A 17,282-nucleotide genomic window follows, 5' to 3' on the forward strand; every position below is an offset into this window, starting at 1 on the left:
GACCAAAACATCCAACACTGCGGAGACACCATCACGTGTTTCTCAACGCAGTGATCCAGAACACTGCCCCCATCCCTTATGGGAAATATGCAAACGCATGTAAAGTAAGCTGCGGAGACACCATCACGTGTTTCTCAACGCAAGCAATGAATAGCGTGATGGTGTCTCCGCAGTGTTGGATGTTTTGGTCTCCCCGAGGTCATTCATCTGTTCCTTCATAGCCTTTCACCAGGCACTGCTCCTAATAGCCAGTTTCCTTCTCCACACTGATGAGGGGCAAAAACCCCGAAACAGCTGTTTGTGGATGGATACCATGCTTGGCATAGGTGGTCTTCCTTTATTGGATATTCTCCTTTATTGGATGCTGCCCTTCCCGTGGTTGTTCCTTCCCGGAGAAAGGCCTGGCTATTCATTGCTTGCGTTGAGAAACACGTGATGGTGTCTCCGCAGCTTACTTTACATGCGTTTGCATATTTCCCATAAGGGATGGGGGCAGTGTTCTGGATCACTGCGTTGAGAAACACGTGATGGTGTCTCCGCAGTGTTGGATGTTTTGGTCTCCCCGAGGTCATTCATCTGTTCCTTCATAGCCTTTCACCAGGCACTGCTCCTAATAGCCAGTTTCCTACTCCACACTGGTGAGGGGCAAAAACCCCGAAACAGCTGTTTGTGGATGGATACCATGCTTGGCATAGGTGGTCTTCCTTTATTGGATATTCTCCTTTATTGGATGCTGCCCTTCCCGTGGTTGTTCCTTCCCGGAGAAAGGCCTGGCTATTCATTGCTTGCGTTGAGAAACACGTGATGGTGTCTCCGCAGCTTACTTTACATGCGTTTGCATATTTCCCATAAGGGATGGGGGCAGTGTTCTGGATCACTGCGTTGAGAAACACGTGATGGTGTCTCCGCAGTGTTGGATGTTTTGGTCTCCCCGAGGTCATTCATCTGTTCCTTCATAGCCTTTCACCAGGCACTGCTCCTAATAGCCAGTTTCCTACTCCACACTGATGAGGGGCAAAAACCCCGAAACAGCTGTTTGTGGATGGATACCATGCTTGGCATAGGTGGTCTTCCTTTATTGGATATTCTCCTTTATTGGATGCTGCCCTTCCCGTGGTTGTTCCTTCCCGGAGAAAGGCCTGGCTATTCATTGCTTGCGTTGAGAAACACGTGATGGTGTCTCCGCAGCTTACTTTACATGCAATATATGACCACAGACTTGAGAATTTCTCACATCGTGCTGTGAGGATTCTGTGGGGTGGCGGGAAAGGTGGTCATGTGGCTCCAAGAATGTGATATGTATACTACCGGGAACAATCTGACCAGATGGGTGCGGCCTCGCTTAATGCCAAATGTATTGCACAAGGCCAGAAACAGTCTAGTTGGATTGTGGCCAGGAGTATGCAAATTCCATATTAGCACTCACATGACACTGTTCCAGGAGCGGACAGCAAGCAGTGTGCGCAATGTGAGGATTCACGAATCTGCACTGACAGAGTGACTGCAGACTTATAGTTTAAGACCGGACAACCCATTTAAAGTGTCTGTCTCAAGCTGCTAAATTGGTGAAATTGCAAAGTGCTTGTGAAAACATGCAATTTACCCATTATTAAAAATCCTCTCATCAAGAATGGATAGATTTTAATTTTATAGCGTACAGCTCATTGCCTAGGTCACTGCAGTCCCAGTGTGGGTCGTTACCTAGGGTAGGGAGCATGCGGCACAAGCAGGTTCTATGCTTCTCAGTCAGCTCATGCCGCATCGCGGGGTCCGACCAGCCTCTGCCCCCTGCTCTGGTCTCATGCTGCAGAGCCAAAGCTACCTCTGCTATCAGCCTGGGAAAGCACAGTTCGAACCAGCGGTGTGACCATGGCAAAGCATCATCTCGAGACAACTACTTTAATTGATTTAAACAGTGGTGTACAACATTTCCACCATTTACTAAGCACAAGCTGGATTTAGCTGTATTACTTGCTATCTGTTTAGAACTTGAACTCACTCATTATTAACTGAAGTCAATACTTTAAAGTCATTTAGTAGTACAAAGTAGGAAATTAACAGCAATATATTACAGGAATATATATTCAGCTATTTAAAAAATAAAAAGTATTTGCAGAATGAAATACAAAACAAAACAAAAAAAACAAACAAAAAAAGAACTAAAAATGTTAATTTACCTGCATCCATCACAAACCGCTAAATCAAAGTGATTGGTTAAGTATGAATCCATAAAATCTTTGCCACACTCCTCACATATTAGATAATCGAATTCCAGTACAGGACCTAAAGAAACAAAGTACGTTTAGCTTTAGCCCAAATGGTTTCAGATCTCTTACCAGATTTAGAATTACAGTTAAAGAAAGTGAATGCTTGTCAGACATTTAATGTGTTTATAGCCACTTTATGAACCAGTTACTCGATTCATATGTTTCTGCAAGTGCAGAATTGTGCAATGTCATTATTGGTAAACATGAAATAAAGGGGTTGACCAGTTAAAAAGGGGGCTGGCTTTGCTACTGATATTAGCCAGTCCTTCACACATAGCACTGATGAAGTGACAGTATAGGTAACTGTCTTTTGGAAACAAAAGCTGGCTGGAGGAGACAACTGGATGATGAATGTCACAAAATCCCAGCGCATTTTAGGAAGGCAAGAGACACCCAAGTGTCACACCAGACTGTTTGAAACCATTTACATCAGCGTGGTCTGCGTGTTAGACGACCTGCAATGGTACCTGACTACACCACCAGGCACAGTTATCGTCTTGCATGAGCCAGGGAGCATCTACGCTGAACGAGGGAACAATGGGCCGCAGTGCTGCTCACTGATGAAAGTCAATTCACGCTGAGCAGAAACGATGGCCGCCAACGACATTGGAGATATCAAGAGTGCTATGAATCTGTTACGGTTGTCACCAGACGAGCCTTTGTTGGAGGTGTTATTACAGTGTCTAGTCAACACAGAACTGCCCTACACCTTGTGAATTGTACAGTCACAAGCCACTACTATTTGATTAAAATAATTAATCCAGTCATTGTGCCTCCGCATGAACAATACAAGCCTAATTTCATCTTCATAGGTGACAATGCTCCAGCTTATCGAGGTCGCTTCATTAGGGAACAGCTGCTGGAAAATCAGGTACCTCAAATGGAGTGGCCTGCACTTTCTCCAGACATGAATCCAATAGAAAACCTATGGGATCATCTAAGTCACCTTGTTGAGGCTCGTAACTCTGTACCCCAGAACCTCAGTGACCTGAGGGCCGCCCTTTAAGAAGAGTGGGATGCCATGCCTCAGCAGACAATAACTCGACTTGTGAACAGAACGAGACGTTGTCATCATTATCAAGCCGTAATTGATGCTCAAGGCCATATGACAAGTTATTGAGACTGACATTTTTTGTAGGGTATACCCACCACTGTTGTTGGCTTGTGTTTCAATAGTTTGAAATGAGGAAATCACCACTGCGCATGCTTCTACTTTAATCCCCTACTTTCATAATAAAATATCAATGTAGCGTGAACATTTTTAGTTTTCCATAAATTTCACCTGAATGACAAATATATTTTTGGTCTGGCTGCATTATTGCATTCAGGTATATTTTTCTTTGAAATGTTGTGCCATGAAAAAAAGAAGGGTCTTCGTGTGCAAAAAAGGGAAAAACATAAAAAAGCTAGAAAAATGTAGTATGACTGGGATCATACTGTCTGAAGAATACGCTTTTATTATAATTTTTAACGCATGGTGATGGCATTTTTGCTCACTCTGCCATACAATAATTGCAAAAAAAAAAACCAGACAGCTTTAACGTAAATGTTATGTAGTTAAAAATTGTGCCAATAAAAAAAAAAAACCTTTCCTGATCTCCTAGTGTTACTGCAGGTAACTTTCCCTCATCTACATATAGAGTAAGGACTGTCAATCAAATGCAGCCGCCATAAAAAGATCTGGAATGGGGTGGAGATGGACTGTTCTGATCTTCAGGTATAGTCCTCCGACTAGGTCATTAAGGCACTAAGGCATTTTAAAGAAAATCATGGATATCTAAGCTACTACAATCATCCATCCATCAATCATGTGGAGACGCAGTGATCTTGACTAATAAAAATTGGAACGATCTCACCTCCAGACTTCCTTTTCGGTAAGGGTAAGACCTCTCATATCTATACACCCCTCTGTTTAGGGTCCCCCACGGAGTTGGAGGGATGATACATTAATTTCCCCTGATGAGTTACACAGAACGAAACGCGTAGGGAAATGTGTCTTTTGGGGTTAAAATTACTTTCCTGACAGCGTGGATGGGTATGTGTGTGGCCAGAATTGTGGGCCCCCCCTTCCAGATGCTGCGGACATGAGAGGTCTTACCCTTACCGAAAAGGAAGTCTGGAGGTGAGATCGTTCCAATTTTTATTAGTCAAGATCACTGCGTCTCCACATGATTGATGGAGACAAAAGAGATGCGGTTTGTGATTTACATGTGTCACGTGCTCCCTCATAGGAGTGGATCCTTAAGAGACTGACATTAAAGTGTTGTCTAGAAGGTCTCAGGGATTTGGTGATTTGTTCATTCCCTTTATATGGGAATTTATTTCTGTGAGTCCTTTATGTTCTTATTTCTATGTGGCTGGTTATACCAATTTTAGCGTAAATACATTAAAAGTTATTTTTTATATATTAGTCACACCCTGCTTTGATAAATGTTTTTTTTGATTGGTGCATATCCCGTTTTCTGATGTGTCTACAGAATAACCCACAGAAGTTGCTCAGATAGTGTGTGCAGCTCATCCAGGATGGCACATCAATGCAAGCTGTGGCAAGAAGGGTAGCTGTGTCTACCGCTATCTCCTCCTTTGTGCAAGGAGGAGCAGTGTCAAAGCCCTGCAAAATGACCTCTAGCAGGCCATCCATGTGTCTGCCTAAACTGTCAGTAACAGACCCCATGAGGGTGGTATGAGGGACTGACATCCTCAAGTGGGTGTTGCACTTGCAGCCCATCACCGTGCAGGGTGACTGGCATTTGCCAGAGAACACCAAGATTGCCAGATTTGACATTGGCGCCCCTGTGCTTTTCACGGATGATAGTTCACTCTGAGAGCATGTGAAAGACATGACAGTCTGGAGACGCCTTGGAGAATGTTCTGCTGCCTGTAACATCCTCCTGCATGACCGATTTGGCAGTGGGTCAGTAATGGTGTGAGGAGGCATTTCTTTGGAGGGCCGCAAAGCCTTCCATGTGCTAGCCAGAGGTATCCTGACTGCCATTAAGTATCGGGTACTGGAATGAGATCCTCAGACCCATTGTGAAACCATATGCAGGTGCAGTGGGTCCTTGGTTCCTTTTGAAGCATGACAATGCTAGGCCTCATGTGGCTGAAGTAAGTAGTTTCTGTAGGATGAAGGCATTGATGATATGGACTGGCCTGCCTTTCTCCAGACCTGAATCAAATCGAGCACATCTGGGACATCATGTCTTATTCCATCCACCTACGCCACGTTGCACCACAGACTGTCCAGATGTTGTCTGCTGGTTTAATCCATGTCTGGGAAGAGATCCCTCAGGAGAACATCCCCCACCTCATCAGGAGCATGTCCAGGTGTGTGGGAAGGTCATACAGGCACATGGAGGACACACACACACACACACACACACACACACACACACACACACACTACTGTGCATCATTTCCTTGTCTGGAGGCATTTTCACTGAAGTTGGATCAGCCTGTAATTTGATTTTCCACTTTAATTTTGAGTATCATTCCATATCCAGACCTCCATGGGATATTAATTTTGATTTATATTGATCATCGTTATGCTTTATTGTTCTCAACACATTGCACTATGTAATGAATAAAGATTTGCAACTTGAATATTTCATTCAGTGGTGTCTTGGATGTTGTATTATAGTGTTTCCTTTATTTTTTGGAGCAGTGTATATTTATTTGGAATAGAACGAGGGACACAGACTTGTTCTGGCGCACGATGAGGGTGGGGTCCAGTGTTAGGTGAGGATTGTTAGATTGGTGTGAATGCTATCGAAAGGATAGGTTCTCACTTGTTTAGACTGGAGTACCCCTTTAATGTAATGTTCAAATACATTTTGAACATTTCAAATATGCTTGCAGTAAAAAAGTCAGCTATTGAGAACTCTGCTTGCTGTCATTTAACAATAAACATCATAGTTTACTTCATGTGACCAGACATCAGCTCTGTCCATGCGAGGGTCAGCTCGTTATGGTACTGTTATCAGAGACGTGTCTTGTGAAGCCATACACTTATGACTCCATCACAAGACCAGGACAGATTTCCATCGAAATGAATGAATGCAAGCAGAGATCCTGATTGCCAAGAGGAATTGGGGTAAAGTATATTGTACAACTGGATAGCTTTTCATGATACAATTACACTTACTCGCTAAAACCAGAATACTCCTTTAAATTTGTTTTTCAATGCGCAGAATAATACAGACAACATACAAGTTTAGGGCACATTCACATGTCAAGGATTGTGAATCACGGACCATTTGCGGGTCTCTTAACCCAAACTTGAGTGTCTCATATATGCTTATGACATGGTAAAGGTTGGGTCAGGAGACACTTTGCCAGTCCACACATCACAGTCCATACTTGGACCATGACAAACGGATGTGTGAATGTGGCCTTAACTGTGTTTCATTTGCCAATTTAGAATATTTTATTATCTTACCTGGCTGATGTACAACGTTTTCAACAGTTTTCTCTTCTGTGTTTTCTTCTTCTATAAAGAATCCTCCACCTGAATCCAAGATCTTTGGAGGAGCTTTCACAGCAAAAATCCCTAAGAAAAAGTTATAGATTTAGTCAACTCAACATTTTATAAAAAGAGAAATAGCATTTTCAAGAATGCACAATAGCATGAGCCATCACCGTAACGTATCCTGCAGACGATCACGTTTTCTTATCCGAGAGAATTGGGATCAAACTGAGCATAGTATGATACGATTCTCCTGGATGAGGAAAAGATGGAGAGGAAAAAAAAAAAATAAATAAATAAAATGTCTCCATCTTCTCCATTCCGTTAGTTGGTGGAAATTTGACCGCACTAAGATGTCATCTGACGTACTGACCTGGAGAATCATATTACCCACTCAGTTTTAACGCAAAATGAATGCTATAATTATTTTTTTTTCCTTCAAGAAATGCGACATTTATTTTTTTCTGCTATATAGCCGCAATTGGAATTTTTTTCTCGTTTTTCAGTACATCACATGAAAAAACAGATGGTGTCATTGAAAAGTTAACTTGTCCCGTAAAAAACAAGATCTCACATGGCTAAGTCAATGGAAAAATAAAAAGTGATGGCTCTTTGAATAAAACGGAGGAAAAAAAAACGATAACTCAAAAACTAAAAATTGCTTGGTCCTTGGTGGTTAAGGGACGTGAACCTGCGGGTTAAGGGAAGTGAACCTGTGTTCGTCCGATCACTTATACTATACACTGTTTACTATAATATTAAATATTGTACTTTTATCCACAGTAAATCTACATCTCCCCATTGAGTTCAACCTGTGGCTGGATTCACAGGAGTACCAAAATGATAACAGATCAGAGCAGTATATAGAGCGGAGGACCTTCACTCTGTTTAGTGGCCGCTCCAGCAGATCACCCAGCATTCAAATGATCAGAAAATAAAAACTATAATACCGAATAATAACAAAGTGAAAAAGAGTATTCACATTCTTTTCACCTTCACCAGTAGGGTACGGTCTGCTGGCTAGTCTGGCTTGTCTTAACATCAAGGCCCGTTGTCGATTTCGCTCTATCCGTGCCCGAACAGCAGCTGGCAATGTCTTCTCTTCATTGAGCTTAGGGTCTGTCACTGGCTCAGAGTCCATCCTGATGGGCACAGTATCCTTATGCCAAGTCAAGAGTTTATCAGCTTAAACCACAGCTGAGAGGGAAGAACTAGGAAGAAGTGGCTATGAAAGAAGACAAACATATGGGTGCATTTATCAGAGTAGGTCATCTAAAGGCCCCGTCACACATAGCGATTTACGAACGATCACGACCAGCGATACGACCTGGCCGTGATCGTTGGTAAGTCGTTGTGTGGTCGCTGGGGAGCTGTCACACAGACAGCTCTCTCCAGCGACCAACGATCAGGGGAACGACTTCGGCATCGTTGAAACTGTCTTCAACGATGCCTAAGTCCCCCTGCAGCACCCGGGTAACCAGGGTAAACATCGGGTTACAAAGCGCAGGGCCGCGCTTAGTAACCCGATGTTTACCCTGGTTACCAAAAAAGACAAACAGTACATACTCACTATCTGATGTCCGTCAGGTCCCTTGCCGTCTGCTTCCTGCTCTGACTGAGTGCCGCCATACAGTGAGAGCACAGCGCAGCTGTGACGTCACTGCTGTGCTGTGCTCTCACTGTACGGCGGCACTCAGTCAGAGCAGGAAGCAGACGGCAAGGGACCTGACGGACATCAGATGGTGAGTATGTACTGTTTGTTTTTTTTGGTAACCAGGGTAAACATCGGGTTACTAAGCGCGGCCCTGCGCTTAGTAACCCGATGTCTTCACTGGTAACCAGGGTAAACATCGCTGGATCGGTGTCACACACACCGATTCAGCGATGTCAGCGGGACCTCAACGACCAAAAAAAGGTCCAGGCCATTCCGACACGACCAGCGATCTCGCAGCAGGGGCCTGATCGCTGGTACGTGTCACACATAGCGAGATCGCTACTGAGGTCGCTGTTGCGTCACAAAACTTGTGACTCAGCAGCGATCTCGCTAGCGATCTCGCTATGTGTGACGGGGCCTTTACACCATTCTACAAATAAGACAAGAATTTATAAGAGACGACCCGATACCTGTTCTGACATTGTGGCTTTAGTAAAATTCCACTATTCCTGTGATATAACAGTTCTGGAGCATCTTCACTTATAATTCTAGATTGTGCCGTTCCTATTATTCATCAGAAATTCAAGAATAAATTGACAATTAGGTGTTACCAGTTTGTGTGTCCCTACACAGTCAGATACAATACAATACACTTTATTGATCCCGGGGGGAAATTACAGGTACTATCCAATCGTTATCACACCATAGGGACACGCCCATTTAACAAAGAATGGGAGCATTCAGTTGTCCCTTTATCCATACATTTTGTAGCCATTGACTAAACAGGTACGGTATTCAGTGAGCTATAGCCATGGACAAGAGTTGCGGCGTGACAAAAACAAAAAAGTTGAGTGATCAAAAACATTTTCTCAACTTGGTATCATGCAGCTATTTTATAGGGTCACATCATGGTAGGTCGCTGGCTGCAACATTTAGACGACAACATTTTTCAGCAATCCGCAAACCAAAACTCTATGCAACTTTTGTGCAACTCGCTGTCGCGTGACTATTTTGGAGAAGAGATTTTGCGTTAAAATGAAATGAACAATCACAGACAGGTTGTAATTACATGTGACTTGCATTGCTACCAGCTACACAAAATCCAAACACATTTGGACACATGCGGCTGTCGCAGAAGGTCGTGATGTGACACCATAAAGCAAAAATGCAATGTCACAATGTGAGATATTAGTGTCAGGCAGAAGAATTGTTAGAGAGTTCGACCACCAGATATTGATGACGTGTGACCAGTGGTTAGGTCATGAATACCCGATCAGTCCCACAGTGGACGGATGTACAGAGGGTACATGGCTGGAACATCATAGCTCCATACAATGTGTAGTGGTCGTTCCCAGATGCTGCAGGTCAGCTCCTACTCCTGAAGTGAATGTGATCTGCGCTGCCGCACTTGAAAAAAACTAGTACACAATATATGGTGATGTGGCGTTCCACTCCGAGCACTGCTTACTATACGACTGATGCTAGACCAGCAAATAGAGGATTGGTGGAGGCGCTGTACCTTGGACCCCTATCCGATGATAACACTGGTCAACAGCATTTTTGGTGCCAAAGATATTTCATCGAATTTAGGGTATTTTTGGGGTGCTGATTCTGAATATGTCATCAGTTTTGCCAGATTGGCTCAAGTTTTTGAGATTTTTGGTATCTTATTTATAGCACTTGTTGGTAAATGCGACGCATCATCTCATTAATTTCTTTGGATTAGTACTTGAACTGAGCAGTTCTCAATATAGTTTTGTGTTAATTAGTGTTCTAAAAGTTTGTTCATAGCTTGATTTTTGCACTAACTTTATGTTGTTGTCTGTTTTCCAGTGAAAAGCATGAACTCATCAAGAAGAAGTTGTCTTAACGATCCAGACTCATTCTGTTACATTTGTGGTGAATACACACTGCCAAAACATAGAAGAAACATAACAGACTTCGTAAAAAAAGTGTATTTTGCCTATTTTGGGGTTATGCTTGGGGACCAAGACAAGTTTTGGGCACCACACATAGTGTGCAAAGCATGTATCGAATTATTACGAAAATGGAGCAAAGGACAAAGAAAAAGCTTCAAATTTGGTGTTCCAATGGTGTGGAGAGAGCCAAAAAATCATCATGATGACTGTTATTTCTGTGCAGTGCAAGTGCAAGGATTCAATAAGCATAAGAAACGAAAATGGGAGTAACATGGAATCTGCAAGAAGGCCTGTCCCTCATTGTGAAGATGTGCCTGTACCTGTGTTTACCATAAATAACAGTCATCATGATGATTTTTTGGCTCTCTCCACACCATTGGAACACCAAATTTGAAGCTTTTTCTTTGTCCTTTGCTCCATTTTCGTAATAATTCGATACATGCTTTGCACACTATGTGTGGTGCCCAAAACTTGTCTTGGTCCCCAAGCATAACCCCAAAATAGGCAAAATACACTTTTTTTTACGAAGTCTGTTATGTTTCTTCTATGTTTTGGCAGTGTGTATTCACCACAAATGTAACAGAATGAGTCTGGATCGTTAAGACAACTTCTTCTTGATGAGTTCATGCTTTTCACTGGAAAACAGACAACAACATAAAGTTAGTGCAAAAATCAAGCTATGAACAAACTTTTAGAACACTAATTAACACAAAACTATATTGAGAACTGCTCAGTTCAAGTACTAATCCAAAGAAATTAATGAGATGATGCGTCGCATTTACCAACAAGTGCTATAAATAAGATACCAAAAATCTCAAAAACTTGAGCCAATCTGGCAAAACTGATGACATATTCAGAATCAGCACCCCAAAAATACCCCAAATTCATTAAAATATTTTGGACACCAGAAAAAAAATTTTTTTTGTTGACCTGTGTAATATAGCTTAAGAATAAATAATTTTCCCCTTAACGCTCTACGACAGATATATAGATCATGGAGCAAACCAGGGTGTGAGGAGCAGGCTCAGGAGCTGAGCCCATCATACAGAGACAGATGTTGGCTATGTTACAGAGCCGAACTTCTGCCTCTAAAAGCAGCTGCCGTTAACCTTTTAAATGCTGCTGTCAATCAATGAGATTTAAGTTCAGCGATTTGGCCTGAACGTTCACCCTGGCAGCCATCAGCTCCCCCACTATGCAATTAACACAACAGGCCTGCTGAAGGGTCTCATAACTACCGTTTTCGTTCAACTGCGCTGTCCAGCCACAGGCTGAACCTTATAGAACACCGTAATTTTTACTACATACGCTGTGGTATTGCAATATATAGTATAGATATAAAACAACTGCATGTACTAAAAGAAAGAAAAAAAAATAGAAATGTTTCACTGTTTTTTTTCTTTTACAAAGATTAGACTTTTTTTAAAGCCACTAAAATAGCAAAAAAAAATCAGCTATACAAATTTAGTATCGCCACTCACGTTCTCACGTCATTTTTATGGCACAATTAACGCTGTAAAAATGAAACCTTAAAAAAAAAAAAAAAAAAAGGAAATGGTGGAATTGCATTTTTTTTTTCACCATTTCCTCGCACGTGGGATTTTTTTCGCCATTTTCCTACAAGCTATATTGATTAAGACATAAAAATTTAAATTAATAATTAAGTAGTTCACATCTTCAGACACGACACCTTGAAAACCCAAAGTCACTGCGGGCTACAATGTATTGCTGAAGGCAGTCCTCTTATATGTGTGTTTACAGGGAACAACCAACGTACATCCACAATTTGTGGGATTAAATTAAGACCTATCCACAGTATGGGTGACAACTTATTGATCAGTGAGGGGTCTGATCTCTGGGACCTGCGCTAATCAGCACAATGGGGGGCTTTTATCCCCAGTCAGAATCAAGCAGTAGTGACCCGGACCAACGCTCCATTCATTGCCTATGTGGCTGCGATAGACTTTTTCCAACAGCCCTATAAAAAAATGAAGGGAGTGAGGGTCAGCCATCCTACCTTCTGCTCCAATATGTAACGGGGATAAAAATCCCGCATTCTTTCCGTCAGGTCTCATCAGTCGGACCCCGCCGGTCAGTAACATATCAGCTAACCTTAGGAGAGGCGATAACTTGCTTTTTTATTGGACAATCCCTTTAAGGCAAGGAATACACGGATTGCGGCATCACATCTAGGGATCCTGACTGCTGTCGCTTTGTGACAGCCAACAAACAGCCAAGCCTGCCAGGTTTGTGGCCCCCGCTGATCTATGGCATATTCCACAGGCCACGGCAGTGGCCCTAAGAACTGGCCCTACAGGCATCCGTGGCTCTTCCTCTGATTAGCCAGCCTGCTGTGACATCAAACCAGAAGAGCCACGGATGCCCGGAGGGTTCGGTTCTCACAGCCCATGTCTGGCGACCAGTGTCGTGCCCCGTGCAATATGATGTCCTGCCGTCCAGACCTCCGGGAGCCCAGAGTGTAGGAAGTAACGCAACGAACCTGTCCGGTGTAATAACTCCCTGGCAGCAAGACCGCTTGTGACCGGAGCGGTATTGTCGCCCTGCACGGGATGTTCGCACTGCCTCCACCCGCACCGAATGCTATTGCTTACATCACAGGCAGTATACTCCCAGACAGCTGGGCAGTGAGGGCACGGGGCCCGGATGGTATGGGGACTAGAGGGTAGAGACAGACTAGCGCCTTTCCGGGTTACATTGTAGCCACGCCCACCTCCATGGTTCTCTGGGCCGCGAGTACAGTGAGGCAGCAACGGAAGTAACTCAATAGGCGCTCTATTAGTAAGGAAGAGCTCATAGGCTGCGGCCAGTCTAGTCAGCAGAGAGCAGGCTGTGGGGGTCCTGTGCTCTAATGAGGCGAACCATTGTAGTCAGCACAGAGCAGGCTGAGGGGGTCCTGTGCTCTAATGAGGGAAACCATTGTAGTCAGCACAGAGCGGGCTGTGGGGGTCCTGTGCTCTAATGAGGCGCACCATTGTAGTCAGAGAGCAGGCTGTGGGGGTCCTGTGCTCTAGTGAGGTGAACCATTGTAGTCAGCACAGAGCGGGCTGTGGGGGTCCTGTGCTCTAATGAGGGGAACCATTGCAGTCAGCACAGAGCAGGCTGTGGGGGTCCTGTGCTCTAATGAGGGGAACCATTGTAGTCAGCACAGAGCAGGCTGAGGGGGTCCTGTGCTCTAGTGAGGCGCACCATTGTAGTCAGCACAGAGCAGGCTGTGGGGGTCCTGTGCTCTAATGAGGCGCTCCATTCTAGTCAGCACAGAGCAGGCCGAGAGGGTCCTGTGCTCTAATGAGGGGAACCATTGCAGTCAGCACAGGGCAGGCTGTGGGGGTCCTGTGCTCTAATGAGGGGAACCATTGTAGTCAGCACAGAGCAGGCTGAGGGGGTCCTGTGCTCAGGTGAGGCGCACCATTGTAGTCAGCACAGAGCAGGCTGTGGGGGTCCTGTGCTCTAGTGAGGCGCACCATTCTAGTCAGCACAGAGCAGGCTGAGGGGGTCCTGTGCTCTAGTGAGGCGCACCATTGTAGTCAGCACAGAGCAGGCTGAGGGGGTCCTGTGCTCTAGTGAGGTGCACCATTCTAGTCAGCACAGAGCAGGCTGTGGGGGTCCTGTGCTCTAGTGAGGCGCACCATTCTAGTCAGCACAGAGCAGGCTGTGGGGGTCCTGTGCTCTAATGAGGTGAACCATTGTAGTCAGCACAGAGCAGGCTGTGGGGGTCCTGTGCTCTAATGAGGCACACCATTCTAGTCAGCACAAAGCAGGCTGAGGGGGTCTTGTGCTCTAGTGAGGCGCACCATTCTAGTTAGCACAGAGCAGGCTGAGGGGGTCCTGTGCTCTAGTGAGGCGCACCATTCTAGTCAGCACAGAGCAGGCTGAGGGGGTCCTGTGTTCTAGTGAGGCGCACCATTCTAGTCAGCACAGAGCAGGCTGAGGGGGTCCTGTGCTCTAATGAGGTGAACCATTGTAGTCAGCACAGAGCAGGCTGGAGGTCCTGTGCTCTAGTGAGGCGCACCATTATAGTCAGCACAGAGCAGGCTGAGGGGGTCCTGTGCTCTAGTGAGGCACACCATTCTAGTCAGCACAGAGCAGGCTGAGGGGGTCCTGTGCTCTAATGAGGTGAACCATTGTAGTCAGCACAGAGCAGGCTGTGGGGGTCCTGTGCTCTAATGAGGTGCGCCATTCTAGTCAGCACAGAAGCAGAGAGCAGGCTAAGGGGGTCCTGTGCTCTAGTGAGGTGCACCATTCTAGTCACCACAGAGCAGACTCTGGAGGTCCAGTGCTCTAGTGAGACACATCATTCTAGTCAGTACAGAGCAAGCTGAGGGTTTCTGTGCTCTAGTGAGGCACATCATTCTAGTCAGAATAGAGCAGGCTGAGAAGGTCCTGTGCTCTAGTGAGGTGCACCATTTTAGTCAGTACAGAGAAGGCTGAGAGGGGTCCTGAGCTTTAGTGAGTTGCACCATTCTAGTCAGCACAGAGCAGGCTGGAGGTCCTTTGTTCTAGTGAGGTGCACCATTCTAGTCACCACAGAGCAGGCTACAGGTCCTGTGTTCTAGTGAGGTGCACCATTCTAGTCAGCACAGAGCGGGCTGGAGGTCCTGTGTTCTAGTGAGGTGCACCATTCTAGTCAGCACAGAGCAGGCTGAGAGGGTCCTGTGCTCTATTGAGGTGCACCATTCTAGTCAGCACAGAGCAGGCTGTGGGGGTCCTGTGCTCTAGTGAGGTGCACCATTCTAGCCAGGACAGAGCAGGTTGAGGGGGTCCTGTGCTTTAGTGAGGCACACCATTCTAGTCAGCACAGAGCGGGCTGGAGGTCCTGTGTTCTAGTGAGGTGCACCATTCTAGTCAGCACAGAGCAGGCTGGAGGTCCTGTGTTCTAGTGAGGTGCACCATTCTAGTCAGCACAGAGCAGGCTGAGAGGGTCCTGTGTTCTAGTGAGGTGCACCATTCTAGTCAGCACAGAGCAGGCTGAGAGGGTCCTGTGTTCTAGTGAGGCGCACCATTCTAGTCAGTACAGAGCAGGCTGAGAGGGTCCTGTGTTCTAGTGAGGCGCACCATTCTAGTCAGCACAGAGCGGGCTGGAGGTCCTGTGTTCTAGTGAGGTGCACCATTCTAGTCAGCACAGAGCAGGCTGAGAGGGTCCTGTGTTCTAGTGAGGCGCACCATTCTAGTCAGTACAGAGCAGACTGTGGGGGTCCAGTGCTCTAGTGAGACACATCATTCTAGTCAGTACAGAGCAAGCTGAGGGGTTCTGTGCTCTAGTGAGGCACATCATTCTAGTCAGAATAGAGCAGGCTGAGAGGGTCTTGTGCTCTAGTGAGGGGCACCATTCTAGTCAGTACAGAGCAGGCTGGAGGTCCTGTGTTCTAGTGAGGTGCACCATTCTAGTCAGCACAGAGCAGGCTGGAGGTCCTGTGTTCTAGTGAGGTGCACCATTCTAGTCAGCACAGAGCAGGCTGAGAGGGTCCTGTGTTCTAGTGAGGTGCACCATTCTAGTCAGCACAGAGCAGGCTGAGAGGGTCCTGTGTTCTAGTGAGGCGCACCATTCTAGTCAGTACAGAGCAGGCTGAGAGGGTCCTGTGTTCTAGTGAGGCGCACCATTCTAGTCAGCACAGAGCGGGCTGGAGGTCCTGTGTTCTAGTGAGGTGCACCATTCTAGTCAGCACAGAGCAGGCTGAGAGGGTCCTGTGTTCTAGTGAGGCGCACCATTCTAGTCAGCACAGAGCAGGCTGGAGGTCCTGTATTCTAGTGAGGTGCACCATTCTAGTCAGCACAGAGCAGGCTGAGAGTGTCCTGTGTTCTAGCGAGGCACACCATTCTAGTCAGCACAGAGCAGGCTGGAGGTCCTGTGTTCTAGTGAGGTGCACCATTCTAGTCAGCACAGAGCAGGCTGGAGGTCCTGTGTTCTAGTGAGGTGTACCATTCTAGTCAGCACAGAGCAGGCTGGAGGTCCTGTGTTGTATTGAGGCGCACCATTCTAGTCAGCACAGAGCAGGCTGGAGGTCCTGTGTTCTAGTGAGGTGCACCATTCTAGCCAGCACAGAGCAGGCTGGAGGTCCTGTGTTCTAGTGAGGTGCACCTTTCTAGTCAGCACAGAGCAGGCTGAGAGGGTCCTGTGCTCTAGTGAGGTGCACCATTCTAGTCAGCACAGAGCAGGCTGTGGGGGTCCTGTGCACTAGTTAGGTGCACCATTCTAGTCAGCACACAGGCTGAGAGGGTCCTGTGCTCTAGTGAGGTGCACCATTCTAGTCCGCACAGAGCAGGCTGAAGGTGTCCTGTGCGCTAATGAGGTGCAAAATTCTAGTCAGTACAGAGCAGGCTGAGGGGGTCCTCTGCTCTAGTGAGGTGCACCGTTCTAGTCCGCAAAGAGCAGGCTGAGGGGGTCCTGTGCTCTAGTGAGGCACAGGGGCCGGGAGACATAGTATTGTTATCTTTACCTCAGGTCAAGTAATAAGATAGGTAATCACATTCTGGGCTATATACGTATAGAAACTTACTAGCTATTGAACCCATTCTACGCCCGGGTGATGAGCATTTTTATTGGTAAATTTTCAATTTCACTCCATTTTTTTGAAGACACAGTCTGAGAATTGACATATACTGCAGCGTCTTCACTAAAAAGCAGTATGTGCATGCGCTGACTACGGCACAGTTTTATTGAACTAATGTACTACTACAGTGATGGCAAACCTTTTAAGATCCTGAGTGAAAACACTGCAATTTAACCTGAATGCTGAGATTTTAGTTTATAAGAAACAACTCAGAGAGCAGACGGGGGCAACAAAGTGCAGACTGGACAGCAGAAAGAAGGCGGGCAGCAGAGAACAGAAGGGGGCAACAAAGTACAGACAGGAGCAGGGGTACCAGACTGCAGATATACAGTAATACGATCCACCATCTTTGTATATGGCCATCACTCCTGGTACATGCTGCCTATCCTGGAATGTGTCCCCCATCCT

At 45.8% G+C, this 17,282-nt stretch overlaps 1 protein-coding gene across 5 annotated transcripts in view; it reads right to left on the reverse strand.

Moving 5' to 3' along the window:
* XPA (XPA, DNA damage recognition and repair factor) overlaps nt 1–17,282 on the reverse strand; it is a 34,276-nt gene that overhangs the window by 14,738 nt on the left and 2,256 nt on the right. Inside the window, exons 1-5 of one of the 5 annotated variants that reach the window (XM_077250757.1) lie at nt 12,806–13,012; nt 8,857–8,950; nt 7,726–7,957; nt 6,706–6,816; nt 2,178–2,283 (exon numbers count right to left, since the gene is read on the reverse strand). In XM_077250757.1, the coding sequence (XP_077106872.1) occupies nt 2,178–2,283; nt 6,706–6,816; nt 7,726–7,873 (365 nt within the window). In that variant the 5' untranslated portion in view covers nt 7,874–7,957; nt 8,857–8,950; nt 12,806–13,012. Of the gene's footprint in view, nt 1–2,177; nt 2,284–6,705; nt 6,817–7,725; nt 7,958–8,856; nt 8,951–12,417; nt 12,592–12,805; nt 13,072–17,282 lie in introns of those variants that run through there. The other 4 variants (XM_077250764.1, XM_077250748.1, XM_077250782.1 and 1 more) reach the window with 4 other exon arrangements.

The sequence above is a fragment of the Ranitomeya variabilis genome, chromosome 1 (assembly GCF_051348905.1).
Source record: "Ranitomeya variabilis isolate aRanVar5 chromosome 1, aRanVar5.hap1, whole genome shotgun sequence".
NCBI lineage: Eukaryota > Metazoa > Chordata > Amphibia > Anura > Dendrobatidae > Ranitomeya > Ranitomeya variabilis.